Source organism: Dromiciops gliroides, chromosome 2 (assembly GCF_019393635.1).
Source record: "Dromiciops gliroides isolate mDroGli1 chromosome 2, mDroGli1.pri, whole genome shotgun sequence".
NCBI lineage: Eukaryota > Metazoa > Chordata > Mammalia > Microbiotheria > Microbiotheriidae > Dromiciops > Dromiciops gliroides.
In genome coordinates, this window is record NC_057862.1 from 268,933,938 (window position 1) to 268,954,562 (window position 20,625).

The following is a 20,625-nucleotide window of genomic DNA, read 5'->3' on the forward strand; positions in this document are numbered from 1 at the left end:
TTTCATTTCATAAAGATATAGTCTGAATACTTTTCAAATACCAATAATACATTGTGAAGAGTTGCATGTAAAAGTCAATAGTTAATGTTAGATAATCTGTATATAATCTAATTTATTTGTATTAGATTTTATATCATAAATATTTTATAATGTTCAAAGCATATTTGTATACTTTATCACAAGTAATACAATAGGATTAGGGGATAGGAATAATTATTTCTGTTTAATAGACAAGGAAGCCTGCAGACATAGGCAGCTCAATTCCAGTTGCCACTGAACACTTAAAATACCTACTATGTGCAAGTGTGAGAAAGCTGGGAAGAGACCCTACTGACACTCCAAACAATTGATGTTTTTACAGGTGAGACTCAGAGCAGAGCAACAGGATGAATGAAAGTAGTTTTAGTTTTAGTCCCCCCTAACCACCCCGGTTTTAGAGGCTTAATCCCAGAAGAACTTTCTAGTAACATAAAGAAAAAAGTATCACAACAAGGAAGAAAAACCACCTTCTTTTCCTATAAGAAATAAAACAAGAATAAAATGCTAAAATTTAAAACTGATACCTCCCAACCAAGACCAGCCACAAAATCCTCATATGCCTGACTTCCTCCAGTATTAGTGAGAATGGAGTGCTTATCTTCTTGTCCCTCGGCCACATAAAATACAGCAATCTTGTGCGTCTCTCGGCTGTAGGAATAAAAGATTACATTATTTATTTTAAAAGTATTTATGCCTATACAATTTATAAAGAATCAATAGGTCCTGTGACTCACACAAAGATGAAAACTTTATCACTTCCTTCAAAGAGCTTGTAATTTGGTAGTTAAGAAAAGATACACTAGTATTTAGACCATCTAATTTATGTACTTGAAAAGGAGCTCTTGATTCTGATCAAGTCATTTCCTGATTGGATCAAATTGGCTTGATAAATCTGAAACAAACTATTGTTAGCAGTATTGTTTCAGTTATGTACCATTAAGCAAAGAGAGCCAATAGATGACAAGAGCGGTAGCTTGATCAATTTAAACTGAGATGGATAATAAAGGGCATTTCTTTCCCTTCACAACACTATTACCTAGAGAGGAAAAAAAAAAAGAGAAATAAAACAACCCAAACAAGTCATGATTACTGTTTTTAATTGTTATTGCTACCTGTCTTTTTCAAATTTTAAATTATGTATTTAAATATCAAAAGAAAAAGAATTTCCAATTAGTACTACTCAGAAGGACATTTGAAACCATGAATCTCCATTTCATTTCATTTTTTAAAAAAGTATATAATATGGAAATCAAAGGAATGCCCATCAATTGGGGAATGGCTAAACAAACTGTGGTATGTGATTGTGATGGAATATTACTGTGCTATAAGAAATGACAAGCAGAAGGACTTCAGAAAGGCGTGAAAAGACACATATGAACTGATGTACAGTGAAGTGAAGAGAACCAAGAGAATGTTGTGCATAGTGACAGCAATATTATTTGATGAAGAACTGTGAATGACTTGACTATTCTCAACAATGCAATGATGCAAGACAATCCCAAAGGACTATTGATGATGCATACTATCCACCTCCAAAGAAAGAACTGATATTGATGGAACACAGACTGAAGCAGGCTATTTTTCACTTTCTTTCATGCTTTTTTCTTTTAATCAAGTTTTCTTGTACAAAATGACAAACATGGTCATGTTTTACATAATCATACATGTATAACCCATATTTGATTGTTTGCTACCTCAGGGAGGGAGGGAAGGAAGGATAACAATTGGAACCTAAAGCGATAAATAAAAATGTTTATTATTTAAAAAGTATAAAACAAATTCTGCACATTAATTTCAAAACTACCTCAGCTTGCTTGCATTTCCTTCTGAACATTCTTCTGTACTCTATGAATTAAAAAAAATGCTTAAATGCTTTTCTTTCTCTCTGGAATCACCACTGATAACTCCCTCTTCTTTCATTAAAAATAAAAAATAAAAACAAACAAAACCCTAACAAATAACATAGCCAAACAAAACAAATCCATGTTGTTATGGCCGTGTCCAAAAATGTATGTCTTTTTCTGCAACTTCAGTCCATTACCTTTCAATAAGCAGGTAGGTAATTTGTTTCATCATCACCTATCATCTAGAGATATGGCTAATCACTGCTTTGATAAAAAATTCTTAAATCTTTAACAGATGTTTTACTTTACAATGATATTAATGCTGTCTTTATATAAATTATTTATACAGTTCTCACTTCACTATACATAAGTTCATACTACCCAGGATTTTCTGAAATCATCTTCTTCATTATTTGTTATGGCTTATAATATTTCATTATGTTCATTTATATCTATGTACATTTATTCCTTCATTCTCCAACTGATGGAATCACCTTACATTCCAGTTTTTGTATTTATTTTTCCTTTTCATCCCCTCTCTGGGAATCAAGACATTTGTTTTGCTTGTGACTGGCTCTTTTCTCCTTATCACCATCTGTTTTTCTGTTGAGTTTTGATGTATTTCTACACCAAATTCTTTATGTGTCTGTATCTTTTGAACCTGTCTTTGTTTCACATAAGATTAAGGTCCATCTGATATCTGCTTCTCCCAACCCTTCCTCCATGTTTGTATACTCTTTATCATATAGACCCTAATTATGAAAAAGCAACATTCTCCTCCTTCCTTTCTACGCTAGTATATTCCTTTTATTTCCACATCTCTTTCTTAAAAATCCCAGGGCAGAACCATTCCGCCCCCCACAGGTCTTCTGTTTTTGTTTATAAACTTTCTTAATACCTTCTGAAGACATTAAGGTCTGAAGGGAAAATTCATTCTTCTAAACCTACTAGAAAGTTAGTACAACATCACACAGTTCCTTCCAATTGCTCAGATAAATTTACCTTTCTAGGTTTCTCTGGACATGTGTGTTTGAATTTCAAAGTTACTACTCAGCTATTTTTAAAAAAAATTAGAAATAATCTAAGTCCTCTATTCCACTGAAAATCCATTTCTTTTCCTGTAAATATTAAACTCAGTTTTGCTGGCCAATCAATTTTCTTGGCTATAAGCTTATATTTTTTGCCTTTTAGAACGTTGTATTCAAAATTTTCCTATCATTTACTGTAGAAGCTACCAGGTCAAGTGTGATTCTGACTGAAGTTTTGAGGAGGCTTGAACTGCTTCTTTTTGAATGCTTCAAGTTTTTTTTTTTTTTTCCTTTTGACTTATGGGCTCTTAATTTTGACTGTGACATCTCCTAGGACTTTTCCTTTTAGGGTTTCTTCCATGTGGTAATTAGTGGATTCTTTGTATCTTCACTTTGCCCTCTGGTTCTAACAGATCTAGGCAGTTTTCATTTATGATTTCTTGAAATATAAGGTCCAGGCTCTTTAAAAAAAAATAATCATAAGTTTCAGTGAGTCCACTGTTTTAAAAAAAACTTATTTCTCCTTTACTTAATTTCCAAGTAAGTTGGGGGAAAAAGGTTAGGTACGTTACTTTAAAAAAATATTTTAAATTTTGTTCTATTATTTTTTTTATTTCTTTTTTGGGGGGGGGAGGGCAACGAGGGTTAAGTGACTTGCCCAAGGTCACAAAGCTGGTGTCAAGTGTCTGAGGCTGGATTTGAACTCGGGTCCTCCTGAATCCAACACTTGTGCTTTATCCACTGCACTACCTAGCTTCCCCCTGTTCTATTATTTCTTGCTGTTACATGTAGTCATGGATTTCTGTTTGGTCTATTCTAATTTTAAAGGAGTGCATTTCTTGGGTAAGTTGTAACTTTATGTTCTATGCTATTTCTTGTTCCTTAAATTTTGTCCTCTAGAGCTTATATTTAATTTTTATCTCTTTATAATTTCTTCTTGATACTTATGTAGTCCTTGTAGAAAATCCACTGTTTCCTTTGAATCTTTGCTTATGGTTGTTATTCTCTCCTTGGCTGTTTTTATTATGACCTCTTGACCTAAGATAATTTTTAAAACTGGTCTGTGTCATCTTTTGTTTACTTATTTCTCTACCTTTATTTCCTGGATTGGTTCTTTCTGTCAGTGCCAAGCTGCACCCCTTGCTATAATTTTGGATGGGGTGGTCAAGCCTCCTTAGTTTAAACTTGGATTTCCTTGGTTCCTATGCTAACTTCCACCTCTTGGAATTATTCCTTTTAGATTCAGAGAGCTCTATCTTCTGGGCCCTCTATGGTATCTCTGACCAGAATAGTAAGGAGCTTATACCACTGTTCCATTCTGAATGCTACCATGCTGTACTAATTGCTGCCTCACTACATGGTGATTTATGACCATCCCTGGGATGTTCTCAGGGTGGAGGGGCTTCACTATCCCTGCCTCTGGACATAAGTCTTCAGGCTATACATATTGCTAGCTAATCTCTGATCATTATTGAAGGTTGTGGTCTTACAGCTGACTTTTTGTGCAGTTCTGGTTAAGTAGTGACTAAAGTTTCTTATTGGATTTCTTGACTATTTAGTCTGGTGTGAATTTCAGGTTTTTGGTGGAGTGGACATGTCTGCCTCCATTTAGGTAATCATCTTGGTTAGAAATATAATGATACTGTTATTAATATTGAGCTTTCTATTTTGTTATTTATTAATAAATGAAAATGCTTTGGTCAATCAAAAAATTTCAGTTTGTCCTAGACTTAACTAGACCAGCTTAATCTAAACATAAACGGGAAAAGAATGAAAGAAACAGAATTAGAAAGGACTTCAACAATCATCTTGTCTAATCCATACTAGAAAGGAATTCCCACTGTATATAACACAACCCATGAAGTAGTCAATCTTGCCTGTTTGGAGACCACCAAGGAAGGAAAACCTGATGCCTCTTGAAACAATTCATTTTACTTTGGGGCAGCTCTAATTGCCAGAAGTTTTTCCTGACATCAAACCTAAATTGGATTCTCTGCAACACTCACCTACTGCTCCTGGTTCTACCCTCTGGACCATATAGAAAAAGTCTACTATCTCCTCCACACTACAACCTTTCAAATACTTGAAGACAGAATTATTCCATACTGCCCTCTCTGTCCCCCTGCCCCACAAATCTTCTCTTCTCCAAGCTAACATATCTACAATTCCTTCAACCATTTCTTGTATGGCAGGCTCAAGGCCCTTCACCATTCTAATAACACTCTTTAGGGCACTCTGCAGCTTATCAATGTCTTTCTTTAACTGTGATGCCCAGAAGTGAATACATTTTTCCATCTGAGGTCTGACAATATCAGAATAATGGTACTATCATATCCCCGTTCCTGGAAGCAATCTCTCTCTAAATATAGTCCAAGATTTCACTCTTTTGGCTGTTATGTCATGCTATGGACTCATAGGTTTGCAGTCCTCAAAAAGCCTCAGAACATTTTCTGAATAGAAATACCCTGGTTCCCTGCTCTTGGGAAGCTGATATCTTATACCCAAATGAAAGGCTTTACATTTATTTCTACTGAATATAGTTTTATTGGATCTATCCCAATACTCCAGCTAGCCTGATAAGATTCTTTTGGATATTGACTATGTTAGCTATCACTCCTAGTCATGGCCTATTAAGTGTAGAATGATGACTTTGCAGACAATAATCTACCCCATCCCTATTTTATAATTAACAAAGCCTTAGCTTATCCCAGGAGTTTAAATGACTTTTCCATGGTCACAAAACTTGTAAGTGATGGATGTAAGATTGGATCATAGGATCATAATCACAGGTTTAGGGGTAAAACAGAACTTAGAGGCCATTGAGTTAACCCCCTTATTGTACAGATAAGTAAAGTGAGGTTAAGGAATTAAGTGACTTCTGGACAGTGTCTGAAGTGAGATTTGAACCTAGGTCTTCCTGATTACAAGCCCATTATTATATCCACTATGCCACCAATGGGTATTCAAGTCTTCTGAATGAAATCAAGTGTTCTTCTCATTTAATTATACCTATTCTATGCAAATTATATCCTAGGAGAAAGCTGAAACTTTTTTAAGGTCATACAATCATATATTTAGAAGTTGAAGGAAACTTAAAAGTCACTGTATCCAACCCCAAGGAAACTGAGGCACAGAGAGTTAAGTGACTTGCACAGGAAACTGAATCAGGAATTGAACCAGGTGTCCTTGATTCCAACCCCAGAGCTCTATCAAGCTTATTCTTTATCTGTTTTAAAATTTTTATTTTTAAAAATTCAACTTGACAAACATATGCAAAGAACAAAAGATTGAATGTCTATGTCATACAGATATTTTTTAAAAATATAATAATATTCACCTTGTTAGTTTCAAAGTTGTCCTACTAGTCAGTGTCTCCATTTAAACTACTGACTGTTATCTGTACATTTTTTAAAATGCTTCACTGATGTTCTTTTTGGAGTATCATTATTCCTAGTTCTTTGTCATCAATTCTACTTCTCTTCCCCATCACAAATTCTTTTAAAACTCTACATTTTAACAAATAAGCATAGTCAAGAAAAACAAACCCTATGTTGGCCATGTGTGACATTTTGCACCTCTAGTTTATCATCTCTCTGTAAGGAGGTTAGAAGCATATTTCATCATTTGTCCTCTGGAATTGTAGTGTGGCCCCTGAACTGATCAAAGTTCTCTTAGGTCTTTAAAGCTGTTAACTTTAAACTTTACAAGGTTGTAGTCATTGTAAAAAGTGTTTTCCTAGTTCTGTTCACGTCAGTTTATGTTCATTTATACAAGTACTACAAGGTCTTTCTGAATAGGTCACTTTAGTCATTTCTTATAGCACAGTATTATTTCCCAATTAATTGGCATCCTATAATTTCCAGTATTTAAACACAACAGAAAATTGCTACAATGAATAATTCTGTACATATGGGGCCATCTCCTTCTTTCTTTAATCTCTAAGTTATATGACTAGCAGTGGTATCATGGGTTAGAAGGCTATGTACAGTTTAGTAACTTTTTGCAGATAGTTGCAAATTGATTTCCAGGATGGTTTCAACAATTCATGGTTCCTTTAACAATGCATTAGAGAAGTTCAGAGCTCCTGACACAATTACTCCCCAAAACTCCAAACACAGCCATAAGACAACTCCTGGAGCAGCAGAACCCACACAAAGATGGGCTGAGATTATTTTCCAGTCAAAGACAGTTTAGAAGTTCGGCAGGAGGGAGCTGCTGGGCTAGGCTGAGAGTGGAGTCCAACTCTGCACTAAGGTGACACAGATCCAGCCCCAGGCAGGCTGCACCAGAGAAATTTACCCCTGAGCCTCTGAATAAGTTGCAGTGCTGGCAACTTCTGGAACTATGCTCACAATCTGGTGAGAGGGCTGTATGGCTGGCCAGGATGGGAGGGAGACTACAGGGGTGTCTGCAGGAGCTGAGGGGGAATTTGGTTGTCCTACCCCAGCAGGGAACCAGAAAAAAATCTTGAGTGGCAGTGGCCCAGGTTGGGGAGGGGCACAAGTTCCTTGGAGCTAACAACCATAGCAAACAAAATTTTGTTGCCTGGTTAATTAGCAAGTTGGCCTGGGGTTATTTACAGGCCAGAGAATAGGCCAGGCAAGTGAAGAACCTTCCCCTCCTTAAATCATACCACCTGGGACCCCCTGAAGCTTGAGACAGTACAGCCTGGAAGCAGGGCCCCACCGTAAGACGGAATTAATAGTCAAGTAAAAGACAGTCAAGATGAACAGGCAGAGAAAGGTGAGGACCATAGAAAGTTTCTTTAGTGACAAGGAAGATTGAGGTGCACCCTCAGAAGAGGATAGCAACATCAGGGCTCTTACATCCAAAGCTTCCAAGAAAAATATGAATTGGTCTCAGGCCATAGAAGTGCTGAAAAAGGAATTTGAAGATAAAGTAAGAGAGGTAGAGGGAAAAAATAGAGAAATGAGAATGATGTAGAAAAGTCATGAGAAAAAGGTCAATAGCTTGAAAAGCCAAATGGACAAGGAGATACAAAAGTTCTCTGAAGAAAATAATTGCCTAAGAATTAGGATTGAACAAATGGAAGCTAGTGACTTTATGAGAAAACAAGACACAATAAAGCAAATCCAAATGAATTAAAAAAAAGAGGGTAATGTGAAATATTTTCTTGGAAAAACTGCTTACCTGGAAAATAGATGCAGGAGAGAGAATCTGAAAATTATTGAACTACTTGAAAACCATGAACAAGGCATTAGAGCACATATCTTCCTAAAACCCTCCAACAGTTGCCTTCCTTTTTTTTTTTTTTTTGATCATTGAGCCAATCTGAAGGGTGTAAGATAGAACCTCAAAGCTGTTTTAATTTACATTTCTCTTATTATTTATGTTTTGGAGTATTTTTTTCATATATTTGCAAATCAATCAATAGCATTTATTTACTTACAATGAGTTTATATTCTAATGAGGAGAGAAAGTATACATATAATAAATAAAGCATTAATACAAATATGTATAAAGTAGTAAAATACAAGAACATTTAAGAGGTAGGACACTATTAGTTATGGGGATCTTGGAAAAGTAAAAGATGGTACTTCAACAGCATTTTAAAAGAAGAGGGGGGCAGGTAGGTGGCACAGTGGATAGAGCACCAGTCCTGGATTCAGGAGGACCTGAGTTCGAATCCAGCCTCAGACACTTAACACTTACTAGCTGTGTGACCCTGGGCAAGCCACTTAACCCCAATTGCCTCACCAAAAACAAAAACAAAAGAAGAGAGGGGCTTTATGAGACTGAGGTATGGATGGAATGCATTTATGAATGTGAGATGGTCAGTGCAAAGGGACAGGAGATGTACTGTCATGTATCACATAGAAACGGTCATTTTGTCTAGATTGCAGAAAAGGGGACTAGTGTCTAGTGAAGTTGGAAAGGTTGCCACTGCTAATTTGTTCAGTCGTGTCCTACTCTTCTCATGACGTCAGGGACCACAGCAAGCCAGGTCCTTCTGTCCTCCACTACTTCCCGAAGTTGGTTAGAAAGGTAAGTAAAGGCAAAGTTTGAAAAGCTTTTAAAAGTTAAAGGAGGAGTTTATATTTGATTATAGAGGCAATAGGAAACTATTGGAATTTACTGATTAAGGAAGAAACATCAGATCTGTGCTTAAGAAAAATTACTTTGACAACACCGTACAGGACAGCTGAGAGAGGTAAGAGATTTGAGGTAGGAAGACCAGTTAAGAATGTAGGCGAGGGGCAGCTAGATGGCGCAATGGATAGAGCACCGGCCCTGGAGTCAGGAGTACCTGAGTTCAAATCCGGCCTCAGACACTTAACACTTACTAGCTGTGTGACCCTGGGCAAGTCACTTAACCCCAATTGCCTCAACTAACAACAACAAAAAAAAAGAATGTAGGCGAGAAGCAATGCAAATTAAGGATATCTATGTGACTAGAGAAAGGGTTTGATGAGAGAAATATTGTGGAGGTAAAAACAGTAAGATTTTGCAACTTATTATTAAGTGACTTATAACTGTGAGGTGAAGTAGAGTGAGGACATCAGTATGATTCTGAGGATATGAACCTGGGGACTGGAAGAATAGTGGTGTCTTCAACATAAAAAGGGGGAATTTTAAAGTAGTGTTAGTTTGGAAGGGAAAAACAGAGGGTTCACTTTTGGACATATTGACTTTGAGATGTGCCCAGGACATCCAGCTGGAAATGTCCAACAGGTACTGGTGTTATGTGATTGAAGTTCAAGGGACAGAAGGGGGCTGGATATAAAAATCTAGTGGTCACTGACATACAGATAGTAATTAAACTCCTTGCTACTGATGAGCTTAATAATAATATCAATACCATTGAGTTGGCATTTATATAGCACTTTAAAAAATGTGTAAAGCACTTAAAAATATTATCTTATTTTAGACTAAAAACCTTGGCAAGTAGATACTATTATTATTCCCATTTTACAGATGAATAAAACAGAAGCAAACAGAGGTTAAGAGACTATGTGACGGGGCAGCTAGGTGGCGCAGTGGATAGAGCACCGGCCCTGGAGTCAGGAGTACCTGAGTTCAAATCCGGCCTCAGACGCTTAACACTTACTAGCTGTGTGACCCTGGGCAAGTCATTAACCCCAATTGCCTCACTAAAAAACCAAAAAAAAAAAAAAAAAGAGACTATGTGACTTGGGTACAAAGCTAATGGCTGATGATGGCAGATATGAACTTAGGTTTTCCTGACTCCATGTTTAGCCAGCTATGCATTATGCTACCTAGATGGCCATGATCATTGAGAATGTAGAGAAAGAAATGTAGGGGACTTAGAGACTTGGGGTTACAGGGTATTACATACATGATGAGCTTGTAAGGGAGACTGAGAAGGAATAGTGAGACAGGTAGAAAGAAAACCAGGAAACAAAAGCAACATGAAAATCTAAAAGGGAGAATTTCTAGAAGAGAGTGGTCAGTGGTGTGAAATGAGGATGATAGGTGGATAAGGAGGAGGACTGATAAGAAGATTTGGCACTTGAAAGACCATTGAAAACTCTGTATATGCTAAGTCAAAATACAAAAAGCTGAGGAGTGAAAAGAGAGGCAGCTTTTTCAATGAGGGAGAAGAAGACTATAGTTTGAAGAGGCAGAGTCTAGTGAAGGTTTTTTTTTTTTTAAAGATAAGGAATAATTAGACATATTTGAATAGGAAAGGAACCAGTAGATAAGGAGGCCTTGAATATGAGAGAGAGAGAAAAGATATAGTTAAGGAGAATGAGATAATATTTGTACAAGTGCTTATTAACACAGAGCCTGACACATAGTAGATGCTGTATAAATGCTTATTTCCCTTTACCACTCTTTTGTCAGAGCCTGGGGGACAAGTATAGAAGTGGGAGATGATGTCAAGGGATTTTGAGTTTGATAGGAGAGAAGGGGGAATTCACAACAAAAGACCTCAATTTTCTCACAAAAGCAATTTCCTCAAATGAGGGAAAGGAGAGGAGCATGTCTGAAGGGTGTGAGGAAGGAAAGGAAGATTCAGAATGGCTTCTGTAGGGAATGAGATAGAGTATTAGTCAAAGAGGAACAGCTTTTCTGAAGTGAAGGCTTAGATGACATATATCAGTAATGTACCCCATCAGTAAGTTGTGAGATTTCCTACAGCTAGGTTCATCATCTGGACAACAGGAAAAGAGAAGGTATAGAAGATAGTAGGAATAAGGTAGGGCTCAGACTTCATAAGAAATGAATAGTATTCACAAAAGTAGTTAAGGAATTTGAGAATGGTAATTAAAAATATGTTTTGCTGGTAAAGCACTGGCCCTGGATTCAGGAGTACCTGAGTTCAAATCTGGCCTCAGACACTTGACACTTACTAGCTGTGTGACCCTGGGCAAGTCACTTAACCCTCATTGCCCCACCAAAAAAAAAAAAGTTTTCCTTCTTTTGAGAACTGATTATTTATATGCTTTGACCATTTATTTATTCTTATTACATATCTGAATCTGTTTCCTACCTTGGTTAGAAAAACTGGCTGCAAAAATTACCCCCCTCGCCCATTTCCTTTCTAATTCTTACTGCACTGATTTTGTTATGTATAATTTTATGGAATCAACATCTTCCATTTTATCTTATATGAACTTCTTTATCCTTAGTTTGGTAAAAAACACAAAAAACTTCCATTATCCATGGTTGTTAAAAAGTATCTCCTTTGTGGCTCTTGATTCTGTGAGGGCCAAAATTTGATATACGGTGACTCGCCAAAATACTGGGGTCCTGGAAATATGAGGGACCTTTAGCTTCACCATCCCCTCTGAACTGCCCTTTTAGATATTTCTCCCAGGTCAATAAGAAAGGAGCCTTACAGCTTTAATTCACAGAAGGATCAGATTTTATTACTTGGGAATTAATTAAACAACAAAGGTGAAACTAATAAAAATCAAAGCTAAGGAAATAGGAAAAAGAAATACAGAAAAATACTCTTAACTCTAAACTTGGCCTATGCAATCCCCAGATTGTTTCCAATTAAGCTAATTCAAAGAAATTTAGGGTTTTCTCTGTTCACTCACCAAAACCTGGAAAGTCTACAGTTGCTCGCGCCACCAGAAGGGCAGAAGCCAGAGAGAGAGAGAGAGAGAGAGAGAGAGAGAGAGAGAGCTTGCGTTCCGGAAGAGCCTCCGCCTCCCTTCAGGGAGCATTCAATCTTCCTCCCCCAAAAGGGGAGGTCCTTCAAAAACTGCCTATGGAGGCGATAAAGCTGTGCATACCCTCTGACCCAGCAATACCACTTTTGGGTCTTTTCCCCAAAGAAATCATGGAAGGGGGAAAGGGACCTACAAGTACAAAAATATTTATAGCTGCTCTTTACGTGGTAGCAAGGAATTGGAAGTTGAGGGGGTGCCCATCAATTGGGGAATGGCTGGACAAGTTGTGGTATATGAATACAATGGAATACTATTGTGCTGTAAGAAATGATGAGCAGGAGGAGTTCAGAGAAACCTGGAGGGTCTTGCGTGAGCTGATGATGAGTGAGATGAGCAGAACCAGAAGAACATTGTACACAGTATCATCAACATTGAGTGTTGATCTACTGTGATGGACTATATTCTTCTCACCAATGCAATGGTACAGAAGAGTTCCAGGGAACTCATGATGGAAGAGGATCTCCAAATCCAAGGAAAAAAAAAAAAGAACTGTGGAGTATAGATGCTGAATGAACCATACTATTTCTTTTGTTTTTGGTGCTGTTGTTTTTTTTCTATTTTGAGGTTTTTCCTCATTGCTCTGATTTTTTCTCTTATAACATGACTAATGCAGAAATAGGATTAATGTTATTAGGTGTGTGTGTGTGTGTGTATATATACATATATATATATAAAACACCTATATCAGATTACCTGCTGTCTAGGGGAGGGGGAAGGGAGGGGAGGGAGGGAGAAAAATCTGAAATTGTAAAGCTTGTATAAACAAAAGATGAGAACTATCTTTACATGTAATGGAAAAAAAATAAAATACTTTATTAATTAAAAAAAAAAAAGAAATGATAAGCAGGCAAATTTCTGAAAAACCTGGAAAGACTTACATGAACTGACTGAAGTGAGTAGAACCAGGAGAACATTATACACAGTAACAGCAACATTGTGGGATAATCAGCTGTGATAGATTTGGCTATTCTCAGCAGTACAATGATCCAAGACAATTCCAAAGGACTCATGATGGAAAATATTCTCCACACCCAGAAAAAAGAACTGTGGATTCTAAATGCAGATGGAACTATACTGGTTCTACTTTTTTGTGTGTTTTTAATTTTTTTATATTTTTCCCTTTTATTCTGATTCGTCTTTCACAACATGACTAATGAAGAAATATGTTTAATATGATTGTACATTTATAACCTAAATCAAATTGCTTTCTGTCATGGGGAGGGGAGAGGGAAGGGAGGGACAGAGGAAAATTTGGAACTAAAAATCCTTTTAAACAAATGTTGTAAACTATCTTTATATATAACTGGAAAATAATACAATACTTTTATGATAAAAACAAAACAAAACAAAAAACTGCCTATGGAGAGTTCTCCTTCTGACCTCAGTAGCATATGTAACTTCAGGGTGTGCCAAGTGTGGCCCCTCCCAAATGAGTCAGCTAAAACTCCAATAATTTTTACCACAAATAATTTTTACCACAATTCATTTAAGTGACCTTTTATATCTAGATAATATAACTATTGTACAATATGGTATGAGATGGTTTAAACCTATAGTATGATAGACGTTATGACAGTAGTACTTTTGGATCATAGTGACCCTTTAATCCCACTATGTGAGGTCCTTGGGTTTCCTGAACATTATGCTACTAGTTCATTTGCTTTTGTATCTAATTTTGTTCTACTAATCAACTTTTCTTTTTTTTTTTTTACATTGGTCAAAAAATAGAGTGCTTTGAAGTATTACTAGAATTCTAGGTCCCCTTCCTTTGCGCCTTTTTTCATGTCACTCTCAGTATTTTTTATCTTTTCTTCCTCTAGATGAATTTTGTTTGTATTTTTTCTAGCCTATGAAAGTAATCCTTTGGGAATCTGATTGGCATGCCATTGAATAAATACATTAGTTTAGGTAGCATAGTTTTTCTTAGACTGGGACAATCTAGGTAAAGTGAACATGGTGAAATGAGAGGAAGGATTTTTGCCTAGCTATAAACAAGAAAATGTGACAGACCAAATTCTGATAAAGAAAGCCAAGAAAAAGTCATAGTGAGTAATTTTTACAGCCCAGGGAAGCTGTCAATGGACATTGTGGAGAGGGCTGTAAGATGGGCAACTTTCCAGCACCCATGGACAGAAAAAGGCAAGACAGAGAACCAGGGACCAGAAGAAATGAAGAAAAAAGAGATCCCTCTGAACTTATGCTGGAAGTAGGAATGGGTGCCACCTGGCAGCTCTGTTGTCCAGTAGTGAGTTCTGGATCACAGATACAAGGTGGAAAGAAGCAGTTGCAAGTGAGTGCAAAGCCTAGCTAGGAGAGCATATCAGACCATTTTGGGAGCACAGAAAACTTACAGACCCCCAGACTGAACTATGAAAGGGGTAAAGGGATATGAAAAGACAAGTGCTTAGGTCAGTCCCCCATAGAAAGAAATAGAGTCCAACACTAACATAAAGTCCAAAGTCAAGAAGCAGGCAGTTAGGTGGCACAGTGGATAAAGCACTGGCCCTGGATTCAGGAGGACCTGAGTTCAAATCTGGTTTCAGACACTTGACACTAGCTGTGTAACCCTGAGCAATTCACTTACCCCTCATTGCCCCACAAACAAAACAAAACAAAAGAAAAGAAGTAGGCTGGAAGAATGAAGAACAAAGAAAGAATCTGACCATAAATTGCTACAAGACACAAAGAAGAAAATTACTCAAAAATATTGATAAGCAAAGCCTCAAAGTAAAATGTAGACTGGATACAAACCCAATAAGAATTCCTAAAAGAGAAAAGGAGATAATAAAAAATCGGCAAAAAAAAAATAAATCTGTAAAACTAAATAAGAATGATAGAGGAAAAAATGGGAAAAGAAATAAGAACTACAAAAGAAAGTTAGGAAAAGAGAATAGCTTGGTAAAATGTATAAAACCATACTGAAGAAAATAATTCCTTAAAAGCCAGAATTGGTCAAGTGGAAGCTTGATACATCAAGAAACAATAAGACATAGTCAAAAGACTTTCTAAAAAAATAGAAGAAAATATAAAATATCTCAGAGGAGAAAAAAAATTGACCTGGAAAATAGATGAAGGAGGGATTTTTAACAATCACTGGGCTACCTGAAAGCCATGAACAACAAAAAGAACCTACACATCATATATCTTAAGAAATTATAAAACTGCCCACATATCTTAGAATCAGAGGGCAAAATAGAAACTGAAAGGAACAACTGGTCACCTCCTAAAAGAAACCATGAAATGAAAACTCCCAGGAATATTGTAGCCAAAATCCTGAGTTCTCAGGTCAAGGAAAAAATACTGTTAAGTAGCCAGAAAGAAAGTATTCAAATATTGTGATGCCATAGTCCCGATCACACAAGATTTTACACCTAACACTACAAAGGAGCAGAGGGCTGAGAATATGATTTTCCCAAAGGCAAAGGATTATAATCAACAATAGCATACAAAGCAAAACAGAGTATAATCCTACAGGAGAATAAAATGGATACTTAATGAAGGAGAGAACTTTCAAGCATTCTTGATGAAAAAGACCAAAGCTGAACAGAAAATAAGATATTCAAACAACAGCCTTAAGAGAAACATAAAAAGGTTAGCAGGAATGAAAAATCATAAGGGTCAAAAAAGGTAAAACTGTTAATATTCCTAAATGTTAAAATGATACATGTAACCCCTCAGAACTTTATCATCACTGAGGGTCTCAGAGAGAGTCTAATTAGACAGAGGACCTGGATGTGATTCTATTTTTGGAAAATCTCAAAAGAAGAATGGAAAGATTCACTGGTAGAAGGGTGAAGGAAGAACTGGGAAAATTATCTCACATAAATGGGATATGCAAGGAAGGATAATATTATATGTGAGTTAATGGAACATGGAAGAAATGACCTGTCAAATCTATGGAAAAGTTTATGACTAAAAAAGAGATAGAGATGTTAACTGGAGGTAAAATGGATAATTTTGCATTTTTCTGCTCAATAGTGATTTAGAGCATTTTTTTTTATATGACTATAGATATCGAGCTTTAATTTTTTTCTCTGGAAACTGCCTGTTCATATCCTTTGACTATTTATCAACTGGGGAATGACTTGTATTTTTATAAATCTGACTCAATTCTCTATATATTTGAGAAATGAGGCCTTTATCAGAGATATTTGTTTCAAAATTCTTTCCCAGTTTTCTACTTCCCTTGTAATCTTGGTTACATTAGTTTTGTTTGTGCAAAAGCTTATTCTCTATATCTTCTTTGGTCCTAAATTCTTCCTCTGCCCATAAATGACAGATAAACTATTTCATGCTCTCTTAATTTGCTTATGGTATCACCCTTTATGTGTAAATAATGTACACATTTTGACCTTATTTTAGTATATGGTATGAGATGTTTGTCTATACCTAGTTTCTGCCATAGTGTTTTCCAGTTTTCATAGCAGTTTTTGTCAAGTAATGAGTTTTTGTTCCAAAACCTTGAATCTTTGGGTTTATCATATTATCATAGATTATTTACTCTAGTATAATATCTACTTATTCTATTCCACTGATTCTTTTTCATTTTTGATACTGACATTTTAGTTTTCCTCTCATAAAAAATCAGATTAGGTAATGGTTCATCTAATTTGTTAGTTTTTAAGAAAATAGCTCCCAATTTTATTTAGCAAAAAGGATCTCTTTTGCTTTCAATTTTGTTAATTTTTCTTTGATTTTAATATTTTATATTTTTTTTTGCTTAGGCAGTTTTTTGATTTATTGATTTCTCAGTTTTATTAGATGCATACAAAAATCACATCTCATGTTAACAGGTAATTAGAAAAATAAAAATTTCCCCAAAGTTTTGATGCCTCATTTGACATAATTTTCTTTGATGAAATGGCCTATGTTTCTATTATTTGTCTTTGATCCACAAAGTCTTTAATATCAAATTATTTGGTTTCTATTCAATTTTGAATCCTTTCTTCAAAGGTCTTTATTGATAATTTTTATTGCCCCATGGTTAGAAAAGTTGTTTTTAATATTGGAATTGTGATAGGCACTGAGAATACTAATAGATACTACCCCTAATTATAAAGAATAATAATTAAATTCACCAATTTAAAGAATGAGGAATGGATAAGAAAAAAATACAATTTACTTCATAAACAAAATTCTTGTAAAACACATACACACATAGGAAGAGTGAAAATAGGGGATTGAATAAAATACATTATACTTCAGGTGACTAAAAAAGTTGGAAGTCGCTGTCATGGCCTCAGATATGGTAACAATAAAAACAACTAAAGTAATGAAAGACAATTAGGGAAACCAGTTATGCCTAACAGTGTCAAGGAAGAGGGTTCTCTAATCTTTTGGTCATCCACTCCACTGTCTATATTTTTGAACATGTACATTTGATTCATGCACATTAATTTATAAATTATATGCATATGCCATTATAAATTATATAAGATAAAAAATAAAAAATAGATATTAAAAGGTTGTAATAAAGATAGAAACTTTTAATACTTGTTTTAAAAAATTTAATAGTTTAATAATTCAAAAACTTTTAGAGCAAAAATGTTTAATACTATTTTAAGTAAAAGCAATGTGACCAAATGTGCTTTTAGAAAATTGTGACTGAACACTGTGATACAGTGATTTGAAGGCTTGTTCAGTCGACTTTAATATTTTGCTGAAATGGCTGCTCTGCTGAAGACACTTCACAAATATATTTAGATGCAAATAGAAGAAGTGCGTTGCCCAATGCATTTACTCAATCATACATTTTTCAAAATTGTCTCCCTCCAACAATTGCTAAGTTTTTTATTGAAATCTGACCAGGAAATTTCCATCTTTCCAGAAGTCAGTTGTTACAAAATAATGATGGGGTACATTTTGATATTTTAAGTAAATGGATTCAAAGGCCATTAAAAAATAAAAAAATAAAGAAATAAAAAACTTAAGTTTTTCAGTAAATTCCATTTCAAAGTTTTAAAGGTATAATAGATATATGAGTTTCCATAGGCAACATTCTTTTTTTTTTTTGGTGGGGCAGTGGGGGTTAAGTGACTTGCCCAGGGTCATACAGCTAGTAAGTGTCAAGTGCCTGAGGCCGGATTTGAACTCAGGTACTCCTGAATCCAGGGCCGGGGCTTTATCCACTGCGCCACCTAGCCGCCCCCTGCAACACATTTTCAACAAGAAAACTAAGAATTGATTTGCAAAAATGTTCTCTCTATAAGCATGGTTTTCTTTCAAAAAAATTTTCTTGCTTATTATTAGAAGGTAACTTTTATCATGAAGGGATATCATGAAGCATGCGTATTTATTTATTTTTTTAAAAAGATCTGCTAAATAGCAAACTACTGCCTTGTCGTGACAGGAAAGGCGAACAAATTTGGAAACTATCTTTTTGTATAGAAAAATACTTAACTCATCTTTAAGTATGGCAATCATTTTAAGTACTTCTGAGGGGTATAAAATATATAATCTATAAATATATTTACCTGAGTAACATGTGAATTGTAATACATTGCAATATGTTGAAATTGAATGAGTGAGGGACCATTGTCAACCCTTCCACATTATGGAACTCCACCTCTTCCTCTCAAGATACAAAATTTACTATGTTTGACATATATCCATCTTATATATAGATTCAAAGGATGTGCTAGGGTCAAACTATATATTTAATATTAGTAGTTAAAGAATAATAAATACATATAAACCAAAGGGCATGGTGGGTAAGTTTTTAGGAAAAACATTTAAGGTAATTGAAAGAAGACATTTAGAACACATTAATAGTAGGAGACTTTAATATTTCACTTACAGAATTGGATAAATTCAACAAAAAGATAAACAAGAGGAAAAATATAGAGCTGAATGAATTATTGGATAAATAACATGATTTAAGGAGAGACTCCTGAATGTAAATATTGAAGAATATACACATTTCTAAGTATCCCATGATATGTTTATAAAAACTGAAAATTTGGGGAATAAAGGGAATATGAGCAAAAGAAACAGACCTAAATGTAAATAGTGATACAGGATAAAGAACATATCATAGAAGGAGTAAATAACTATGTTAAATATGACAATGAAATGATGCACCAAAACATTTTAGATAAAGCCAAAACAACCCTTATAAGAAATTCATATTTGTAAAAACTTATCTTATCAAATATTCCTAACAAAATAGGGGGAAATGGGGGGGCTTAGATTTCTACAATAGAAATTAAACAAACTAACAAGTCTAAAACAAGTACCAAAAAAACCCTTCAAAACCCTTGAATGAGAATAAAAAGACTATAAAACTGATAAAAAGAGCTAAGAACAGTCTGGCTTTTTAAAAGTCTAATGACAGGGGCAGCTAGGTGGCACAGTGGATAGAGCACCAGCCCTGGAGTCAGGAGTACCTGAGTTCAAATCTGGCCTCAGACACTTAACACTTACTAGCTGTGTGACCCTGGACAAGTCACTTAACCCCAATTGCCTCACTTAAAAAAAAAAAAGTCTAATGACACTGATTAGAGAGGCATTGTGATATGAAGAGCACTACATTTAGAGACAGAAAAGATCTGAGCACAAATTTTGCCTCACTTACTATGTGATTCTGAAAAAGTCATTCAGCCAAAGATTCTTCTATAAAAATGGGGATAAGAAGAATACCTAACTCTCACAAGGTTGTTGTACAAATTAAATAAGCTTCCTTTGTAAAAAGAGGGATAATAAAAGAAGTATCTTCTGGAGTTGCTGTGAGTATCTAATGAGCTAATCAATGCGAAGCACTCTGCAAACATTAACAATTCTATATAGGGGCGGCTAGGTGGCGCAGTGGATAAAGCACCGGCCCTGGATTCAGGAGTACCTGAGTTCAAATCCGGCCTCAGACACTTACTAGCTGTGTGACCCTGGGCAAGTCACTTAACCCCAATTGCCCCGCAAAAAAAACAAAAAAACAAAAAAAATTCTATATAAATGTTAGGTATTAGCTATTCATGTTCACCTCCATTATATACAGTCTGTGTAATCCTGGGTTAAATTCACAGGATTCATCTTCTACTCCTCACTGTCCCATAATCCCTCCCATCTAATCTTTTGCCAAGGCCTGCCAATTTCACCTTTTCAACACCTCTCAAATGTGTCCCCCCTTTCCCTTTTGACACTACCACCACTCTGATGCAAATGCCCATCTCCTCACACCTGGACCACTACAATTGTCTGAGAGTGAGTCTGCCTTTCTTAAATCTCTCCTTACTCCAAACCATCCTCCATTTAGCCACTTAAGTGATTTTCCTAAAATAGATCTGATCATGTCATTGCTCTACTGGATAAAATTCAGTGGCTCTTGGCTCTCTATGGCCTCCCAGATCAAATGCAAAATCCCCTGTTTGGCCTTCAAAGTCCTTCAAAACTTAGCCCTCTTCTATCTTTCCATTCTTTATACACCTTAATCCCTGACATGTACTCTTTGATCTAGTGACACTGGCTATTTCATGTACAAGACACTTCATCTCTTGTTGGTTCTAGGAATCATCTCTGGCTGTTCCTAAAATCCCATCTTTTATAGGAAACCTTTCC

The 20,625-nt window shown here is 35.6% G+C and overlaps 1 protein-coding gene across 11 annotated transcripts in view; it reads right to left on the minus strand.

The window, feature by feature from the left end:
• The window catches only part of RALGAPA1 (Ral GTPase activating protein catalytic subunit alpha 1), a 304,015-nt gene that overhangs the window by 61,897 nt on the left and 221,493 nt on the right, over window positions 1-20,625 (minus strand). For all 11 annotated transcript variants that reach the window (XM_043989575.1, XM_043989574.1, XM_043989567.1 and 8 more), the window contains one exon: window positions 564-687. In XM_043989575.1, coding sequence (XP_043845510.1) covers window positions 564-687 — 124 coding nt within the window. The remainder of the gene's footprint in view (window positions 1-563; window positions 688-20,625) is intronic.